Below are 22,427 nucleotides of genomic sequence, written 5' to 3' on the forward strand. Positions count from 1 at the left end.
AGGTGAGGATGAAAGCAGGCCAGTTGGTTCATAGTGATTAATTCATCCAGAATTAACCACGATCCTTTCCAGGACGGGTCACGTTTTTATGCGTGAAAATGGCATGGTTACCCCGCCTGCGCTATCGTTATACGCTGGCGGGGTACCAGTGAGCGGTGAGGATAGGTGAGGATGAAAAGGCATGTCAGTTAGCCTATTGTGACGAATTCAATGATAAATTGGTCACGATAGTTTCCAGGAGGAACCGCGTGGAGGTCGACCTGATAGGGTATATTGATAGCAATGGGGACTAAACTCCCCATTACTAACAATCCCTCCCCCCCCCCCCCGGACGGGTCACGTTGTGATCGACTTGATAAGATTTGGTAACAGTTCCTTTGGGCAGTACATGACTATAGTCCGTAAGTCCCAAATTCGAATCCCGGTCTAAATCTCTAAAATTGCCAAATTCATATTTGGGCCTTTTAACAATGTTTGTAACTCACTTCGGAAGGCTCGTAAAGGCTCTCTGTGTGACGAAGACGACATTGAAAATTTTGAAACCAGAGAGCCTACCATGAAATGTTTTCCGAAATTTCGGAGCCGAACGAAACACAAATTTAATGTTAAAATTACATAATACTTACCGTTTATAAACATTAAAAATATGAAAATATTATTCCTTGGGACTTTTATGGTAGGATTTATGACGCACGAAATGTTAAGCTCCATTTACTGGCCCGATTTAGGTATGAACAAAACACGTAATTGAGTCCGAAATTTCGGAATTTCATTTCATGGTAGACCCCCAGAGCTAACCTGAGACGATTAGTAGTGTAGGTAAATTAAAATTATTTTTTAATAGTTTAAAAAAATAAGGAGATTCTGAAAACGGTGGTATTTTTTTTAATGTTTGTTACCTCATAAGCAAATTGGCTAAGCAAGCTCCCCTATCTCTTGCATTAAAACTACTCAATGATATTTTGAGCCCAGTATCCACAATTGGATATATTTGCCTCCAACTTGCTGGAGTTTCGTCGAATGACCACAAAGTGTTTGTGTGCAGAAATTTAGAAATTAAATTTATTTATTTATTTGTTTTTTTTTTTTTTACAACTAAGAATAGCAAACAAGCTGACGGCCCACCTGATGGAAAGTGGTAACCGTCGCCTATACACATGAGCAGTACCATGGACATAACAGAGTATACTGTTTCGCCCATGATACCCCCCATGCGTTGCCATTTCCGAGGACTCAAATAATTATAAACTACACAATATATTAAATAACTATACAATACTAATAACAACTACGACACGAATACATACACAGCAACACTTAAATAATGAATAATAATAATAATAAGGAAATACGTAGCTATCGTGATACAATATCAATGGCTGGATAACATCGTAACGGATCCTTAGACTATTTCTAAAGTGAAAGAAGTGTCGTCCTCCTCTCTCGTACTCGCTGCGCCCAACACGGTCCATAATTGAAATGTTATCTACTAATTATATTATGGAATGCAATAAGAAATAAATAAATAAATTAATTAATTAATATATGTTATTTATTAGACTGTAAAGCTCACCCAGTAGATGTAATGTAATAAATAAATAAATAAATAACTCATTCAGTTGTAAATCGATTTGGATCATATTTTTTTTTTAATTAAAAGGATATACTTCCAAATTGGTCCCATAGAAATTTTATCAAAACCAATTCAGAGCGCCTACCATGAAATGTTTTCCGAAATTTCGGATCCGAACGAAACAAAAATTTGATGTTAAAATTACTTGATACATACCGTTTAAAAATATTAAAAATGCTAAAGTATCGTTCCTTTTTACTTTTATGGTAGGATTTATGACGAATGAAATGTTAAGCTCCATTTATAGGGTCGATTTTGGTACGAACAAAAACACGAAATTGAGTCCGAAAATTCGGAGTTTCATTTCATGGTAGACCCCCAGGAGTTTGATTTTTAAATCAAAAATGTTTTACTACAATTTACGTCGATTTTTTTTATTGACCACAATCTTATAATGTGGGTGATATTAACATAGTTCTGTGAATTTTCGACAGCTGTTTAATAACCTTGTAAATATATATAGTAATTAAGAATCGAGTTCTAATTGTAAATAAATAAAAATACAATCAATTTAAATTAGATAATACATTAAACAGGTTAATTAAATTGATTTTATCCATTCAAATTATGAAGATAAACAATATGTACAGAAATAAAATAAATATACATAATATCATAAACTTAATTATAGAAATAATTAAAAAATTAAAAAAAATATTAAAGAAAAAAATTTCTTTTATCTTATGTCCATGGTACTTGCTCATGTCTATAGGCAATGGTTACCACTTTCCATCAGGTGGACCGTCAGCTTGTTTGCCATTCTAAGTTGTATAAAAAAAAAAACCCATTAAAAAAACTGCAAAACCTTTTTGGGTGAGCTCCTATGTTCAGCAGTGAACAGTTAACGGTTGATATGGTGATGATGAAGATGATAAGTATGTAATATAAATTTTCTCAAATATGCTTGGAAATGTGAGCATTATTTTGACAATCTTCGAGATAAATTGCCGTACTGGCCAGATACATGCGGGCAGCGACCGGCAAAAGTTGTATGAAAATCCATATCTGTCGTGTTTTGCAGCCAGATAAATTACTATGTAAACTCATATCTGTCCTGTAATTTAAAAATGGAATGACCTTTTACTTCGATACATGGCTGCCAAGGAGGTAACTAATAAAACGTTTTATTTAAATTTCGAATTGGCTTACAAATAGAAAGCTGTTTATTAACTGTGAACATTATGGCGCGTGAAAAATTATTATTATTCGTTATTCGTCATTGAACTTAAAAAGTAAAATTGTGTTTTTGATTTCCGCGCATTGTTTGAGAAAAGTACTATACAAGCGTTGTCCACAACTAGGCATTGATGGACTCACGTATGTGCGCCTTGGCTACGCCTCGGCCCACATTTACACGTTCGTCCATCAATGCCTCAGTTGGTGGCCGCTGTAGTAATGTACTATTAAATTGTAGTAACTATAATATAATAAGTAATTTAATATTGAACCTAACAGATATAATATGAAATAATAATAATAAACAGGTTATGGGCTTGAGGGTGGAGGAGTCAGCCAAGGAACCGAAGATCGTCGACGGTATGATACCCAGCGTGCTGACCGAAACCACGTTCACCCTGAGACTTTTCGGTGAAGGTTTCAGTAATGAAACTGTATTCGCCTTTACCCACAAACCGCTGGAATACGGGAAAACATGTCACAACCTGTTAAATGGAGAATATCGGGTAAGTACCAAGAACGTAGCTTTTTTTAATCAATAATAATGGAATTCAAACCCGCCTGCGCTAACGGTATACGCTGGCAAACACCAGTGAGAGATGATAGGTGAGAATGAAAAGGCAGGTCAGTTAGCCCATCGTGATGAATACACCTGGAATTCAGCGATGGTTTCCGGGGGGAACCACATGAATGTCGACCTGATAGAGTATATTGCTAGCAATGAGACTGACAATCAGCATTACTAACAATTCCTTCCTCCTTACTAAGAGCGTGCTTAAAGGTGGCCAGGGCATTCCAGAACTGTCTGAGAAGACATGTCTGAGAGTTCATATAGTTCTAACCAATTTTAGTTCTAATGACAGTATTGAATGCAATACGCAATATTGTAGTATTTTTAAAATGGCCGCCACGACAAGATGGCGGATGGTGTGTATTTTGTCAACCCTCTTAATATGGGTAACAAATGTGAGAACTTGAAAAATAGATAATGATAAACCACGATGGTTTCCAGGGAAACCTTCGTGAAAGTCGACCTGGTGGGTATATTGATAGCAATGGAGCTGTACGTAAGCTTCGGTAACTGTTTACCACCAGGTATACCGTATACTTGTTTGTTTAGAGAGGATTGATGAAAGAAGAATTACGAAAGAGTTTTATATAGCACGAATGAATGAATGAATGTATGGTGAAGTTGGTAGGGGTCGCTATAGACGGGCGTATGTGTACCAAATAGCCGACGTGACACGAAAATATCATATTAAAATACAGTAGAATCTCGATTAGCCATATAATCGAAAATCCGGTATCCGAAACAATTAAAACCCGGTGTATTCCGTATAATCGAAAATCCGGATAATCGATTTAAAAGTCAAATCATACGATAATAAAATTTTATTTTTTGTTTATTATCTAAATGGTTTTACATACGTCATTTAGACAATACGATATATAAAAAAATTACGAGCTATTAAAGTTCCATTATCTTAATAGCTCGTAATTTTTATTACATAATACCTGTTTAATCAATTAAAACATAATACCATTTCTAAATCGATAATTAGAGATGTGACGAATAAGTCCGGATAATCGAATATTCGGATAATCGAGATTCTACTGTATTGGGTTAAGAATTATGTATGGTTTAGACGAATGTAGCCTCAGAATGGACCTCAATGCTGTTCCCAGATAAAATACGTGGAAAGCGACTCAGCGTTATTAGAATTGGTCGCACCGCCGCCTCTAGAGGATTATAAGTTTTACATCTGCGCGAAGAGCTCTGACAGCGAAGAAGACTTCATTCACCAAGGCCACGAGAAATGGAAGATTTTGGGCACCCACAACAAACTCCTACCTTTGTGGGCGTCACTGATCCTGATTGTCATCTTACTGATGCTGGCATCCCTCTTCTCCGGGCTGAATCTTGGTCTAATGGCACTAGATCGCACAGAATTGAGGATTATAGCCAATACAGGAACGGAGAAGGAGAGAAAGTATGCCCGTGCCATTATGCCGGTACGAGCGCACGGGAACTATCTGCTGTGCACGATTTTGCTCAGTAACGTAGCTGTTAACAGCACATTCACAGTGATTCTGGACGATCTGACATCAGGGCTGGTGGCTGTCATCGGATCTACGCTGGCTATCGTGTTCATAGCTGAAATTACGCCTCAGGCAATTTGTGCAAGGCACGGGTTGTTGATTGGCGCAAAGAGTATTTGGATAATGAAGGTAAGACTAAATATTTTGTTTCATTTCATTATGTTTTTGTTTATGCAACTTAGAATGCCAAACATACTAACGGCCCACCTGATAGAAAGTGGTAACCAGCGCCTATAGACATGAACAGTACCATGGATATAACAGAGTATATTGTTTCCTCCGTGATACCCCCATGCGTTGCCATTCTTGAAGACTCGGATGTTATTCCTCTGTACCCTGTAAATTCACTGCCATATCCCACCCTTCAAACCGAAACAAAGCCATGCAAACACAACTGCTTCACGGTAAAAACACGAATGGTACTGAGGTACTTATGATATTATGTATATATATATATATATATATATATATATATATATATATATATAATGATGAATAGGGATGTATATTTACAATATTGCATGGATTACATCTCCATATGCGTTTAAAAACAGAATTTTCATCATGCCTCCAATCAAACTGTTTATAATTACTCCTCTGTATCCAAAGGTTGGCTGCAAGAGATCGCTCTTAGCGATAAGGCCGCCCATTGTTGTCTCACTGCGATCATTTCTTGTAATTGTTTGTATCTATAATAAGTTTACTATTGTAATCTTATGGAGGAAACAATAGAGAGTATCTATCTATCTATTTATTAGTGTAATTATGTAGCAACAGGGTCGCAAGACTTTATATAACTTTTTGGCTTTTTCGAAGGTCGCGACATAAAAAAGGTTGAAAAGCAAAGAGCTAGTTAAGAATTCAGTTGTTTTAGTAAGATTGTTGACTGAAACAAAGCAACGTTTACCAGTTCAGCTATCATAGTAATATTTTTCTGTCCATTCCCCCAGATTGTGATGGGTATCTGCGCCCCGCTCGCGTGGCCGACCAGCAAACTGCTCGACTATTTCCTGGGTGAAGAGATCGGCACTCACTACAACAGGGAACGGCTGAAGGAACTCGTCAAGGTAACTGGCTTTAGCAACAAGAGCAGTTTTACTTTATAAGTGATTATGAAATGGTAACCTGGAGATCTACTTTAAAATGAAATTCCAAATTTTTGGACTCGATTTCTTATAATCCTTCATACCAATATCAGGTATGGAGCTAAAAATATTTCGATCGCCATAAATCCTACTGTAAAAGTCCAAAAGGATCAATATTTTAACAATTTTGATATTTTTAATGGGTATGTGTCATGTGATTTTAACATCAAATTTGCGCTTCTTTCGGTCCCGAATTTTCGAATAACATTTCATAGAAGGCCCCTCATGCCTTCCCTATCGATATACGCTGGTGAAGCGAAGTGTTTAGTTCCAATTGGTCCATCGTGGCGATTTCATCAGACATTAACCACGATGGTTTCCAGATGGAACCGTGTGGAAGTCGACCTGATAAGATTCCCAGTAATACAAACTTAATTTCCTATAATGAACAAAATAAATTAACGAAGACGAGGCGGATCGCTATTCCTTAATATACTAGTATTTACCAGCGACTTCGCCCACGTAACCGAGATATGTTCATTAACTGGAAGTAAACATAGCCTTTAACAGTCTCCAAGGTCCCATCTATCTCTATACCACATTTCATCATACTCGAAGCAGCGGTTTAGACGTCAAAACGTAACAAACAAACAAACTCCCTGTTCCCAAGTTTCTATCTTTTTACGCGCTATTAAATCATAATTATCCATTCCCAGGTCACAAACCATGTGAACGATCTGGACAAGGAAGAGGTGAACATCATCTCTGGCGCGCTCGACCTTCGCAAGAAGACAGTGAAGGACGTGATGACCAAACTGAAGGATTGCTTCATGCTGCCAATGAATAGCGTACTCGATTTCGAGACCATGACCGAAATAGTCAAGTCTGGTGAGTGATACTCGTAATGGTTTATTATCAAACGCCTTTAAAAAGAAGAAGGTACTCTACTCAGTTGTATTTTTATTTATTTATTTATTCATTAGTACAAATATGTGCAGACTGGCATCCGCAGTTAGGTTTTAGAGATGTTTTAAGAGGGACGCTGCTGCCCATCTCTCGCCCTCCCTTTAGTCGCCTCTTACGACACCCACGAGAAAGGAATGGGTAGCCCATTCCATGCCGGGGCACACACGGCAAGGGTGGAATATGGCAGTGAAGTTACAGGGTACGGGCAAAAGAATAAATAATCTGGGTATAATATATAGCAACGGGTATTTTAGTTACAATATCTATATATTGGTCCAATAACGAATATGTTAAAAGTCTATTATCCAAAAAATAATATTGGATAACAGACTTTTAACATATTCGCAAATAGATATCCGACCGATATGGGCGATATCGTAATGGGTGATGAGCTTTTTCCCGCCATCAATGTCCAGAGGAACCCAATATATAGGTATCGGATCAGTATCTATATAGATACTGCAAAATCAGTATCTGTAGATATCGGATTAGTATATTTTGATACAATTTAGAATGGCAAACAAGCTGACGGCCCACCTGATCAAAAGTGGTAACCGTTGCTTATAGACATGAGCAGTACTATGGTTACATTACAGTATAATCTGTTACTGTACTGTAACAGAGTATACTGTTTCGCCCTTGATACCCCACATGCGTAATAAATTCAATTATTTCTATGTTCTAGGAATAGTATGTTTTTTCTAATAAAGTCAAATAGAACTTAAAATTAGCTCACCTGGCTCCCAAAAAATATACCGACACAACATGCAAATCCAATCCTTACTGTACAAGATTTTGTTAAACCCTTCGATCCCAGATTATCTTCGAGAGATTTAAGTCCTGATCTCCGTATGCATTGTCTAAAACATCATCCATTTTACCATTGTCCATAGGCTACTCCCGCATCCCGGTATACGAGGGTACGCGCGGGAACATCGTCACCATGCTGTTCATCAAGGACCTGGCGTTCGTGGACCCCGACGACAACACGCCCCTCCGCACGCTGTGCCAGTACTACCAGAACCCGTGCAACTTCGTCTTCGAGGACGTCACCCTGGACGTCATGCTGAAGCAGTTCAAGGAAGGTTGGTGCTGTTGTGTTTAAGAGGGAGGCAGAATCAAAGGTGTACTTAAAAAGCAGCGGAGAAGAGTTTTCTTTTAATGGCTGCTAATGGAATGGTAACCCCGCCTGCACTATCAGTATATACTGGCGGGGGTTACCAATGAAAGATGATAGGTGAGGATCAAAAAGCAGGTCAGTTATCGTGATGAATACATCTAGAATTCCGTACCATGGTTTTTAGGAGAAACCATGGAGGTAGACCTGACAAGATTTATTGCTAGCAACAGGACTGCAGACACATCACTAATAATCCCTTTTCCCCTCTAGTCCGGATGGGTCATGCCCATCCCATCCCAGAAATGTCTAGTCCTCACATGACATGTTTGAAGCATTTCTGAAAGTACACCTTTGTTTTTAAACCCTTCCTGGACTAGAATCTTAAATACGTAAATGCACATTATTTGAGTCATCTATGACACACGTAAATTTGTCCAATGTCGGTGAACTTTTTAAAGTCAAAAAGTATTTTATAAAATAATATATCTTCTATATATCAAGAACATCTACTTTTAAAAGATGTCGCACTTGAAAATCACACCTTATAATTTATTACCGACTAATTATCAAGTTATGGGCCCAGAGATGCACTGTTTCTGGGCCTATAACTTATGACACTCATAAAAATCATGTATTACAATATTCGTGTGAAGAAAATTGAGTGTTTTAATGATTTATTAAATTTTCCGCAGGCCATAAAGGGCACATGGCGTTCGTGCAGCGCATCGAAGAGGGCGACGGCGACCCAATATACGAGACCGTCGGCCTGGTCACCCTCGAGGACGTTATTGAGGAGATGATACAGGCGGAGATCGTCGACGAGTCGGACGTCATCAGTGAGTTGCGTTGTTTTCAAAACATATAATGGCAAACAAACTGACAACCCGCCTGATGGGAAGTGGTAACCGTCGCCTATAGACATGAGCAGTACCATAGACATAACAGAGTATACTGTTTTGCTCATGATACCCCCCATGCGTTGCCATTCCTGAGGACTCAGGTGTTCTTCATCTAATACCCTGTAATTTCACTGCCATATCCCACCCTTCAAACTGAAACAGAGCCATGCAGCTGCTTCACAGCAGGGCACACAAGTAGGGCAGAGAGCAGAGAACCTATAACGAAATATTTATCGAAATTTCGGATCCGGACGAAACATAAATTTAATGTTAAAATTACAAGGTGCATGCTGTTTAAAAATGTCTTAAATCTTAAATATCGATCCTTTGGACTTTCATGGTAAGATTTATAATAAAACAAATGTTAAGCTTCATTTACTGGGCCGATTTCAGTATAAGCAAAGACACGAAATTGAGTTCGAAAATTCCAAATTTAAATTTATGGTGGACCTCCAAAGTGGCAGACTATTTTGTACAATTTATCTTTCTAGTAATTAATAATAATAAATGTCCTCCCCCCCCGTCATACTAATCCCTCAGCCTGCTCCTCAAGCTAGGACCTAGTTTATGAGCTCTGTGTTGTGAGAACAGAGCGATTGACATCTGGGGGCATAGAACACTCAGACCTGAATTTATTTTGTTTATGAATAAATAAAATAAAAAATAAAAATAGGGGGAGGGCGGGGAGGGGGATTATGTTAGTAATGCAGACTACCAGTCCCATTGCTGGCAATATACCATGAAATGGCAACCCCGCCTGAACTAACTGTATACACTGGTGAGGTACTAGTCAGAGATGATTAATGAGGATGAAAGACGAGTCAGCCCATCGTGATGAATACACCTGGAATAGGGGGAAAGGGATTGTTAGTAATGGAGACAGAATCCCATTGCTAGCAATATACCCAACTAGGTCGACTTCCTCGCGGTTCTCCCTGGAAACTATCATGGTTAATTTCTGATGAATTCATAATGATGGGCTAACTGGCCTGTTCTCATTCTCATCTATCACCCTTCTCTGGTGCTCTGCCAGCGTATCCCGTTAGCGCAGGCGGGGTTACCATACCATTTTCGTTCATTTTTTAGGTTTTAAGAAGTATGAGATAGATAAGTGACCCGAAACATCATGTTTCCTCCCATTTCAGGCGACAACCGCACCAAGAAACGGCTGGCGCGGCCGCTGAACAAGTTCCAGGACCTGGCTGCGTTCGCCGGCCACCAGCACCACCAGCGCGTGCACGTCTCGCCGCAGCTCATATTGGCCACCTTCCAGTTCCTCAACACCAGTAAGTCTGCGTCTTTCAAACATTAGGGTGCTGACAGTGTCACCATATTTCCTTGCTACTGCAGTCTCTAAACTCCCTTTGTTCTACTAAGTGGGAAAAGAGAGGGCGATCACATTCCCCTGCTATTACAGACTCTAGGCCCATAGTGAGTCTATCTCTTTCATCTACTGAACTGGAGTGAGAGAGGGCGATCATTTTCCCCTGCTATTGCTGGCTCTAGGGTCCCCGTGAGTCTATCTCTTTCCTCTACTGAGCTGGATGAAGAGAGCGCGATAATATTCCCCTGCTGTAGCATACTCTAAGCTCACTATAAGTCTGTCCCTTTCTTCTACTGTGATGGAGAAAGAGAGCACGATCATATATTCCCTTTCAATGCAGACTCTAGGCTCATTGTGATTCTATCCCTTTCCTTTACTGGATTGGGAAAAGAGGTCGCCTTCTCTTAGTATTACCATATTCCCTTGCTACTGTAGACTCTAGATTCACTGTGAGACTGTCCCTTTTTTCTGCTGAAATGAGTCTGTCTCACTCTTATACTGAGTTAGCGAAAGAGAGAGAGCATCTCTATCTCCTTGCTACAGCAGACCCTGTACAATCTGTTTGTTTCTTCTACTGAACTGGTAACTGAGAGTGAGAGGTGGTAGGTGAAGATGAAGTCAGGTCAGTTAGCCCATCTTGATGAATGCATCAAGAATAACCCACGACGGTTACCAGGGGGACCACATGGATGTTAAACTAATGGAGTATATTTCTAAAGATGGAGATAAATGTTCCGAGTACTTATTTTCCCCTCCTTTCCCTCATGTGTTGCATAACTTTAAGGGGCGCTTGCTAGCAATGTACCCTATCAGATCGACGTCCACGCAATTCTCCTGGAGACCACCGTGGTTAATTCTTGTTGAAGTTTTTCATGATGGGCCAACTGGTGAGCTTCCATCCTCACCCCTTTATTTTCCACTGGTGCTCCGCCAGCGTATACCGATAGTGCAGGCGGGGTTACCATTACATTATCACCCATTAAAAAATCTTTAGAAGCACTATACACATAACAGCATATGCTGTAATGTCCACGGTACTGTTAAACTCTGTAGGCGACGGTTACCATTTTCCATCAGGTGGATCGTCAGCTTGTTTGCCATTCTAAGTTGCATAACAAAACGTTCCACCGCCAGGCGTCGAACCGTTCCGTTCGGAGCTGATCTCGGAGACGGTGCTCCGGCGACTGCTGAAGCAGGACGTGATCCAGCACATCAAGCTGCGAGGTGACGAGGACAAGAATGACCCGAAACGCTTCGTCTTCCAGGAGGGCAAGTCGGTGAGTTGCCGCGTCAGGCGAAATTCTCTATTCCTGTCCATTTCGCGACTGGCTTTTGCCCACAACAGAATATCAGTATTTTGCTCTTTTGAGGGCAAAGCAATAAGCTAAGTTGTGATCATTTTGTGTTACTATGGCACACGCATGAAAGAAGGAAATTGTTCTTTTATATATTTTGCTATTTGTTTTTTTTTTTTTTGTTTTTGTTCTATGTCTGAATTAGTTGTGTAAGTATATTTTCTCAAACATGCTTGGAAATGTGAGCATTATCTTGACAATCTTCTTCGAGATAAATCAAAATTGCCGTACTGGCCAGATACATGCGGGCAGCGGCCGGCAAAAGTTGAATGAAAATCCATATCTGTCGTGTTTTGCGGCCAGATAAATTACTATGTAAACACATATCAGTCCTGTAATTTAAAAATGGAATAACCTTTTACTTCGAAACATGGCTACCAAGGAGGTAACTAATAAAAGGTTTTATTTAAATTTGAACTGGCTTGCAAATAGAAAGCTGTTTAGATATTGAAAAAAAAAAAAAACAAAGGAACATTATGGCGCGTGAAAAATTATTATTGTTCGTTATTCGTCATTGAACTTAAAAAGTAAAATTGTGTTTTTGATTTCCGCGCATTGTTTGAGAAAAGTACTATACAAGCCTTGGCCACAACTAGGCATTGATGGACTCACATATGTGTGCCTCGGCTACGCTTCGGACCACATTTGCACGTTCGTCCATCAATACCTCAATTGCTGGCCGCTGCAGTAATGTACTATTGTATTGTTATTTATGTGCTGTAAGTAATACAAATAAATTATCAATCTATCTATCTGTCCATTTAGGAGTATTGCTAGCAATAAGGCCGGTGGTTTTCAACCAACTTCAAGTAAAGGTTGTTCTCAATTTGGTGCTATCTTTATGTTTGCTATCTCATATCTCTAAAACTCATATTTGGCTCTCGGCCACAATGGAATATCAGTGTTTTGCTCTTTTGAGGGCAAAGCAATAAACTGAATTGTGACCATTTTGTGTTACTGTGGCACCCTTGCAGAAACTTATGTTACCTCTTTTATGTACTTTCCTTTTGTTTTTTTTTTTTTTGTATATGTATTCTTTTAATGTTATTTGTGTACTGTAAGTGATACTAATAAATCATATATCTATCTTTTATTTATTCTCAACCGACTTCCAAATCATGACCAAAAAATATACATATATATTCAACTTTTAAAATATTTGTAGTCTAGTGTTATTTAATTCATTATAATTGTTACTTCATTTTCTCGCACTGTATAACTACGTTACCAGAGGGAGACTTTGTACAAAAGTCGTTTGCTTATTCACTTTTGTCTCATTCGTGTTTCTACCGTGAAGCAGTTGTGTTTGCATGGCTGTGTTTCGGTTTGAAGGGTGGGATATGGCGTGAATTTACTGGGTACAGAGGAATAACACCTGAGTTCTCAGGAATGGCAACGCATGGGGGGGTATTATGGGCGAAACAGTATACTCTGTTATGTCCACGGTACTGCTCATGTCTATAAGCGACGGTTACCACTTTCCATCAGGTGGGCCGTCAGCTTGTTTGCCATTCTAAGTTGTTTAAAAAAATCTTCTTTATGGGAGATGTCTGTGTTCACCAATGATCAGTTACGGCTGTATTGATGATGATGATGAAGTTACGATGGTGATATTGCGTGCAGGTGGACTACTTCGTGCTGATCCTGGAGGGCCGCGTGGAGGTGACGGTGGGCCTCGAGAACCTCGTGTTCGAAGCGGGACCCTTCACGTACTTCGGTGTTCAGGCTCTCACGCAGAATGTAGGACTTGGTGAGTACATTGTTAGTTTATTCTCTCTAAGCTAATATTTTAAATAGTTTTTTTTTTGTTCAACCGACTTAAAAAAAAAGAGGTGTCATATAGACAAGAAGTAACCGTGATGGTAAAGAAATAAATTTTTATTTATTTTTTTATTTATTTATGGCAACAAAACAGTTTACAAAATATTAATACAATATAAAAATGCTGGGCCACCTTATACGACATGACGATTTTTTTAAGAGCATAGTAGAAGGAAAGATAGAGGGCAAAAGAGGAAGAGGAAGACCGAGGAATAACTACATGGGACAGATAAAGGAAACACTAGGTGTCATGTCGTATAGGGAGATCAAGGATATGGCCTGGGATAGAGCTGGCTGGAGGGAGATGCATGAATTAGTTGCACCGACAAGAGGAAACTCTTAAATGAAAAAAAAAATACAATATACATTACGTAGGGGGGAAAGGGATTGTTAGTAATGGAGACTGAGAATCCCATTGCTAGCAATATACCCAACCAGGTCACCCTCCTCGCGGTTCTCCCTGGAAACTATCATGGTGAATTCCTGATGAATTCATCATGATGGGTTAACTGGCCTGTTTTCATTCTCATCTATCACCCTTCACTGGTGCTCCGCCAGTGTATCCCGTTAGCGCAGGCGGGGTTACCATACCATTTTCACCCATCAAAAAAAAATATATATATTAACAACAATAGATCTTACAGTGCCAATAACTGCTGCACCTAATTGACTATTTTATTAATGTTGCTTTGCTTTATATTGCTTTTGTTTTGTTATTATATATTAAGCTAAAAGGTGTCTCATCACAATTTATAACTTTTTAATTATTATAGAAGTGTGTATGTATGCGTGTGTATGTTTATGTGTATGTATGTGTGTATATGTATATATATATATATATATATACACAAATGTGTATACACACACACACAATATATGGTGGGATATGGCGTGAATTTACAGGGTACAGAGGAATAACACCTAAGTCCTCAGGAATGGCAACGCATGGGGGGTGTCATGGGCAAAACAGTATACTCTTTTATGTGCATGGTACTGCTCATGTCTATAGGCGACGGTTACCACTTTCCATCAGGTGGGCCGTCAGCTTGTTTGCCATTCTAAGTTGTATGAAAAAAAAACTGTACCAGAAGGTCACGCTCCTCCATAACCATGCAAATACAAATCATAGTACCATAAAATTAAGACATAAACATTATCTTGTAATAAGTATATCTAAATGCATGCATGCATATGCATGCATGCATATGTCTCTCTCTGTGTGTGTGTGTGTGTGTGCGTGTGTTAATCTAATATCACCGCATATTGTGTTTACAGCGGAAGCCCCAGCGCCCTCTACACTTGGCTCGTTGCAGAACCTGAACATGGACTCGATGTTACGCCACACGTTCGTCCCCGATTATTCAGTTAAAGCGATCGCGGAATTGTATTACTTGGCTATAAAACGGTATGTCTTTCTGCCTTGTATGTTTATTCTTTTAAAATTTAAATGCCCAGATTATTTCTACGTAAAATTATGGGGAAATTGAATTATGGGGAAGGCACGCTCCGATGTACGCGGACGCTACTGGCAGCTTATTCTCATAGAATTGTAGCATTCAGGGACTTTTTTTTAATGGGTGATAATGGAACGGTAACCCTGTCTGCGCTATCTGTATACATTGGTGGAACACCAGTGAGGGATGATAGGAGAGGATGAAAGCAGGTCAGTTAACCCATCGTGATGAATTCCACTAGAATTAACCACGATGGTTTCCAGGATAGTGTCGCCGCATGGAGGGTCAACCTGATACAACTTAGCAAACAAGCTGACAGCCCACCTGATGAAAAGTGGTAACCGTCGCCTATAGACATGAGCAGTACCGTGGACATAACAGAGTATACTGTTTCGTGCATGATACCCCCATGCGTTGCCATTCCTGAGGACTCAGGTGTTATTCCAATTCCATTCAAACCGAAACACGGTCATGCAAACACAACTGCTTCACGGTAGAAACACGAATGGGACAGTGGTACCCAAGCAGACGACTTCTTAACTATTAAATCCATCTTTGTACCAAACATACTTTTATAATGTGGTCAGTAAAATAAATAAATAAATAGAAAGTATTATTATGTTATTATTTTTTTAATATTTTAATATTTTATTCCCATATCGTTTCAGATCCATGTATTTGGCCGCCAAACGGGCAACACTGATGGAGAAAGGCGCACTTAACAAAGGCGGTACCAATGAACAAATTGAACCAGAAGTTGACAAGGTATTGCTTTTTTCTCAAACATGCTTGGAAATGTGAGCATTATTTGAACAATCTTCTTCGAGATAAATCAAAATTGCCGTACTGGCCAGATACATGCGGGCAGCGGCCGGCAAAAGTTGTATGAAAATCCATATCTGTCGTGTTTTGCGGCCAGATAAATTACTATGTAAACTCATATCTGTCCTGTAATTTAAAAATGGAATGACCTTTTACTTCGAAACATGGCTGCCAAGGAGGTAACTAATAAAAGGTTTTATTAAAATTGCGAACTGGCTTGCAAATAGAAAGTTGTTTATTGAAAAAAAATGGAACATTATGGCGCGTGAAAAATTATTGTTTGTTGTTCGTCATTGAACTTAAAAAGTAAAATTGTGTTTTTGATTTCCGTGCACTGTTTGAGAAAAGTACTATACAAGCCTTGACCACAACTAGGCATTGATGGACTCACGTATGTTATGCCTCGGCTATGCCTCGGCCCACATTTGCACGTTCGTCCATCAATGCCTCAGGTGAAATTTTTCAAAGAATTTTTCAAAATCCAAATATTTCTGGAAACAATAGCGGAATAAGTGTATTATTTGTATTAATTCCAGCTGCTGAGCGAAGGAGACAATTTAGAAGAGATCAGGGAACCTGAGAAGCCGCCGAGACAGGTACGCATGCCCCTACAGCACATTGTTTCTGTACTTTCTTTAACACGTGATTTCATCAGTATATGTTTAGTGTTTACTGACTGAGCTAAAACACTTATGTCCTTCTCCAACCTATAATTGTACATTTCACCAAATTTCATATTGATTGGTTAAGCCGTTCAAATGCTGGAAGGAATTATTTTTTATTGATCGGTAATAATGGAATGGTAACCCCGCCTGCGCTATCGGTATAAACTGGTGGGGCACCAGTGAGGGATGATAGGTGAGGATGAAAAGGCAGGTCAGTTAGCCCATCGTGATGAATACACCTGGAATTTAGCATGATGGCTTCTAAGAGGGACGACGTAGAGGTCGACCTGACAGGGTATGCTGCTAGCAATGGGGGCTAATGGGTAGTCCGCATTACTAAGAATCCCCTCCCCCCAGTAAAGGTTGTAATCTAAGAATGAAAGCTGATCACTATGGTCCATCGTGTCAGATACATTAATTAACGACGTGGTCTACTTGACAGGGTATATTGCTAGCAATGGTACAGTTTTTTTTAATGGATGATAATGGAATGGTAACCCCACCCGCGCTATTAGTATACACCGGCGGGGCACCAGTGAAGGGTGATAGGTGAGAATGAAAAGGCAGGTCAGTTAGCACATCGTGATGGATTCACTTGGAAAAGAAGACGATAGTTTCCAGGGGTAACCGCGAGGAGGTCGACCCGACAGGGTGCATTGCTAACAATGGGCCTACTTATCCCCATTTTTAACAACCCATTATCCCCTCAGTAATGGAACAGTTGGACCCTATCACTAAAAAACCCTTACTTCCAAAATTGGTAATATTTTTTATATGTACATAATTTTCTTTACATGCCGCTAGAATTTGGAAGTTACTAAAACTCAGTATTAGGTTTGTATTTTTTTAAAATAGCTGTTTGCCCGCTGCTTCGTTCACGTGGATTACAGAAGTAGGAAAACTAATGTAGTTCACCACCACTAGATGGCGTGTCAAGATGATACTGCATCCAATTTAGTGCAGTCATTTTTGCGTGATACTGAAAAAAATTACAGATAAAATTAAAAAAAAAGGGGGTAAAGAGGTTTCTTCAGTGTCGGCAACGCACGCGTAATACCTCTGGTATTGCAGGCGTTCATAGGCTACGGTAACCGCTTACCGTCAGGTGGGCCGTATGCTTGTCTGCCATCTTAGTAGTATAAAAAAAAACTTGCTATGAATTAAGAAAAATAGCAACTGATGGTGTGTCTTTCGTCCTCTTTTTACTAATTACATTTGCATAAGAAGAAAGGAGGCAACCATATGATTTACAGTTTTTATTTTATCATTCCTTCTATGTAATTCCTTGTTCTTAGGATGGCAACAAATAGTGTGAAAAGAAAAAAAAAACTAATTGTCATGTAGTAGTTCGGGACACTACAAACGCGTTGGATCACTGATCATTCCTTACACTGTGACTTTATATTATTTTATTATTATATTTTTTTTTTCTAATAATTTTTTTACAATTTCTATATTAACATAGCCTATACCAGAGGGAGACTTTGTACAAGTCGTTTGCTTGGCCACCTCTGTCCCATTCGTGTTTCTACCGTGAAGCAGTTGTATTTGCATGGCTGTGTTTCGGTTTGAAGGGTGGGATATGGCGTGAATTTACTGGGTACGGAGCAATAACACCTGAGTCCTCAGGAATGGCAACGCATGGGGGGTATCATGGGCGAAACAGTATACTCTGTTATGTCCATGGTACTGCTCATGTCTATAGGCGACGGTTACCACTTTCCATCAGGTGGGCCGTCAGCTTGTTTGCCATTCTAAACGAAACCTTGTAAATATTTTTAAGCCTTTAGAATTTGAAACGGTGTGCCATATTATCGTAAATAGTCTATGTTGCCTTCAGAACTGTCAGTTACGTCAAAGTCTCTACATTACACTATGACATTTATTTTTTTTAATAACTAAGTTTTTAATTTATTTATTTATTTATTTATTTATTTACACTTTATTGCACCAAGTAAAAAGAGAAATAACAAATACAGTAAATATTAATGAGAAGTGATACAAAAGGCGGCCTTATCGCTAAGCAATCTCTTCCAGACAACCTTTGGGTAGAGGACATTGAGAAAAAGACAAAGAGTAGGTGGCGCACTATTATATAAATATTATCATATACAAACATATATAAATACATACATACATATATACACATACATATATAATATATACACAATTAAATATATACATAACATACATACATACATACACATACATATATAATATATACACAATTAAATATATACATAACATACACATACTTAACAGCATACATACAACAGAAAAAAATGATGAAGGAAAACGAAGAGAGAACACAGGAAAATAGTACTAAAGTGAGAGGTAGTAAGATTTAACAGAGGTTTTGAAGCTAGTAAGAGTTTGAGCGCACCGAATAGAGGTAGGTAGTGAGTTCCATAGACGAACTGCCTGAACAGTAAAGGATCTAGAATAAAAGGAAGAAGAATGAGTGGGAAATTTAAGTCGGAGGTTATTGACACTGCGTAAAGTATGATCATTAGCCTCACTGAGAAACAAGAATCGGTCTTTTAGATAATCAGGAGCAGCAGGATTAAAAAGGATTAATTAAATTTACTTTTTTTTCTTCTCAGTTCGTACCTACCTCGGCCAGTCCGCACACGAATGCAACATTCAAGACATTAGAAAAGGGCCCCGCCAACCCGGAAGAAGAGAAACTACTAAACTAGTAGCATTCTACTATGGTAACAAAGTATGGTAGAATTCTGACGCAGTATTGCCAGATTTCTTCCACGATGACAGTTAAAAATCTATGCATGCGGTAGTTTCTATAGAATAGCAGTTTTTTTTTATATAGAATTATGACAACATAGTTACTTAAGTGTGCGTAACATGAACAGAAAGATGTATTTTTTATGGCAACACCACATTTTTAATTGCTGTTTAAAAAAGCGAGCAGAGGTGCTAAGATTTTATTAGCTCCATTTTTTTTTTAATTATAATAGTGTTGCTATATACATATAAATATAAAAAAATAAGAAATTTTAATAACAATTTAAAAAATAGAAGCATAAATAGGTATATACTAGAGATGGGGATGTATAATTGAATTATTCGAATAATTACCTAATTAATTATTATTCGAATTTATTTTTGGTGTTCGAATTGAAAGACATAACAAAGATAGCGCATCGAATCTAAAAAAGAACATTCGAATATCGAAGTAAATTTGAATGTATATTTTCATTCGAATTATTAGAATAGTTATTCTATCCTTTAAATCGATAAATTCAAATACGCTGTTCGAATCTCATTCGAATGAATCATTCATATTAATCCATCTCTAGCAACGTAGTGTTGTAATCAAATTTTTTAAATTTGGTGTTGCCATCTCTAAAAGTTGTTAATTGCGATTATTTTAGGTAAAAATAAGGAATTATAAGCTGAGCTCGCATGGCCGTTTCGATGGGATATACCAGTGATGTTACAGGGTGCGGAGGTGTAACACCGTAGTCCTAAGGAATAGCATTGCATGAAGAGTGCCAAGGGTGGTGACACAGTATACTGTTGTGTCCATGGTACTGTTCATGCGACGATTACCGTTTTCCATCAGGCGGGCCGTCAGCTTGTTTACTATTTCCATGTTACATGAAATAAACACCTCAAAATGATCGTGGTTATGGCTTAATTATTGAAATGTAGTATTTTTTTATTAAATTGTTTAGTATTTAATGCATTTGTTGCGAGTTTTAAAACTAGTTGTTACACTGTTATATTGTTTTTAAGTTGTATCTATCATCACGCCGAGTTCCTTGTGGGGTGGACAGGGAGAATTGGATAGATACGGGTCTCTATCCCAATATAAATCTCTTGCTTCTCCATCCATCCGGTTTCATAGTTTATTTCATGCCAATTATCAGTTCGTATTGTGTATTTGAGTAACTTGGCGTGACGAATGCCGCGGGCGTCACAGTGTATACTGTGTCGTCCACGGAAATGTAAATTATTAACTATTAACTTACGAAAACAATGCAACAGTTTAGTTGGAACTGTCCAAACTAGATGAAGTTTACTGAGCGTGCCTTAAATTTTTAATAAAAATAAAATGTACACACGGAACCAAAAACGTTTATGTAAAATGCAAGAACACAAAAATATTTTTTTTTATTGTAATTATTTTAGTGCCCATTCACACAGAGCGGGTCTGAGCGCAGAGAGAGAGAAATTCTATCTTTTTCTTTCTTTTATGATGATAGTATTTTAGTGAAAATCTATTTTAATATTAAAGTGTTTAATATGAGAAAACTGTAGCTTGTAAATATTTTAAATTCGTATCTCCGGCATTTGGAAATTCTATAAACAAATATATAATTCAATTTGTTGAGATTCGAACCCACATCTGTCTGTCGTCCATGTCGAGTGTATTCCCAGTAACACCACTGAAGGTGTTCTCTCTCTATACCTTTTTAATTATTATTTTTTAAACTTGAAAACGACTGACACTGTTTTCAATGCAGTAAAAATTTGCTCAGACCCGGTCTATGTGAACGGGCCCCTTAGGCTAGCTTGCTATTAATTTGAAATAACCTTTATAATAAATTTAAAGGCATGAATACTTATTTATTATTGTAATTGTAACAATTGTATTACAAATTGACATTTCAGGGTTGCGATCGAATGATTTTTTTTTTCTTTTTGTTTCTATTGAACGCATTTTTTGTGTAATTTTACACATCCAAGTTTAGATATGTTAAGTTTGAATTGTTTATGGTTTCATCATAGTCTTCCGCATACGTTTAAGATGATTTCGTAAAAGGAATTTCGAAAATGTCAAAGTGCTACAGTGAGGGTGGCGCCCTTTGGTTGATGTCAAGGATTTAAGCCGCTTTCGTTGCGCGCGAAAGTCTCTGATGGGGCTTATCACACGATAGCTTTACGCGACCTCTAAAGCACGGAGCAAGTGACGATAATTTAAAAAAATCAATGAAAAAAAAATTTAATCAGACATGATAAAAAAATTCACGTCGCGTAAGTTCACGAGTAATTCACGAGCTGTTTGGGCACACTCCCTTTGCCTTTCCTTTTCGTGATAAATAAAATAAAAATGCATACGCTGTCAGGCACGCACCACTTTGAATGAAAATATGTTTACATAAAATCTATGCAACCAGTTCAATAAATTTGAAAATTGTATAGTATATTATAATGTGGCTAGGTATTTTGTGATGCCTACGTGATATAGATATTTTTGACAGATACATAATATAAATACTTTATAAATTTATTGTGTTAATACCTTTACGTGGTTGCAGATTTCTTTTCCAGTTTCTTGAATATAAGTACAGTGCCGTCTCTTATATAACATAATTGCTTGCATAGATGATATATACATACTGAGATTGCTTGCTCTGTGTTTAAATGGCGCGAAATTATTTCTCATTTACTTGTGTATTATTAATTATCAATTTTCAATATCAATTTATTGACCAAATGAATCGAATGATATTTTTGTATTGATACCTTTTCCACATCAGTGGTATAAAAAAAAAAATTTAATTGTTTTTTTGTTTATTAATCCTCAGAATGTTCAGAAACAATAAATGTGCCTTATACAAACTTAATGTGGTGCTGATATGTCGGAAAATCATATTTACGCAATAGGTGCTTGTAATTCAGGGTGTGACAATCTGAAATTTGAATAAATATACAAGATCAAATATAATTATATATGAAATATCAAAACTGTGTACTTTTTAATTATTTAACACCCAGACTTGAACCGATCAGGAAGGGGGGAAAGGGATTGTTAGTAATGGAAACTGAGAATCCCATTGCTAGCAATATACCCAACCAGGTCGCCCTCCTCGCGGTTCTCCCTGGAAACTATCATGGTTAATTCCTGATGAATTCATCATGATGGGCTAACTGGCCTGTTCCCATTCTCATCTATCACCCATCACTGGTGCTTCGCCAGCGTATCACGTTAGCGCAGGCGGAGTTACCATACCATTTTCACCCATCAAAAAAAAACTAATCA

At 38.1% G+C, this 22,427-nt stretch overlaps 1 protein-coding gene across 1 annotated transcript in view; it reads left to right on the plus strand.

Moving 5' to 3' along the window:
• Positions 1 to 22,132, plus strand: part of LOC113510191 (unextended protein-like) — a 53,099-nt gene extending 30,967 nt beyond the window's left edge. The window contains exons 3-15 of the mRNA XM_026893640.3: positions 3,118 to 3,315; positions 4,496 to 5,038; positions 5,860 to 5,976; positions 6,711 to 6,882; positions 7,854 to 8,045; positions 8,773 to 8,916; positions 10,125 to 10,265; positions 11,438 to 11,580; positions 13,282 to 13,408; positions 14,755 to 14,884; positions 15,602 to 15,698; positions 16,292 to 16,351; positions 19,024 to 22,132. Coding sequence (XP_026749441.2) covers positions 3,118 to 3,315; positions 4,496 to 5,038; positions 5,860 to 5,976; positions 6,711 to 6,882; positions 7,854 to 8,045; positions 8,773 to 8,916; positions 10,125 to 10,265; positions 11,438 to 11,580; positions 13,282 to 13,408; positions 14,755 to 14,884; positions 15,602 to 15,698; positions 16,292 to 16,351; positions 19,024 to 19,119 — 2,160 coding nt within the window. The 3' untranslated portion in view covers positions 19,120 to 22,132. The remainder of the gene's footprint in view (positions 1 to 3,117; positions 3,316 to 4,495; positions 5,039 to 5,859; positions 5,977 to 6,710; positions 6,883 to 7,853; positions 8,046 to 8,772; positions 8,917 to 10,124; positions 10,266 to 11,437; positions 11,581 to 13,281; positions 13,409 to 14,754; positions 14,885 to 15,601; positions 15,699 to 16,291; positions 16,352 to 19,023) is intronic.
• The last annotated feature ends 295 nt before the right edge of the window (positions 22,133 to 22,427 follow it).

The sequence above is a fragment of the Galleria mellonella genome, unplaced genomic scaffold (genome assembly GCF_026898425.1).
Source record: "Galleria mellonella isolate WM207_F2 unplaced genomic scaffold, CSIRO_AGI_GalMel_v1 utg778, whole genome shotgun sequence".
NCBI lineage: Eukaryota > Metazoa > Arthropoda > Insecta > Lepidoptera > Pyralidae > Galleria > Galleria mellonella.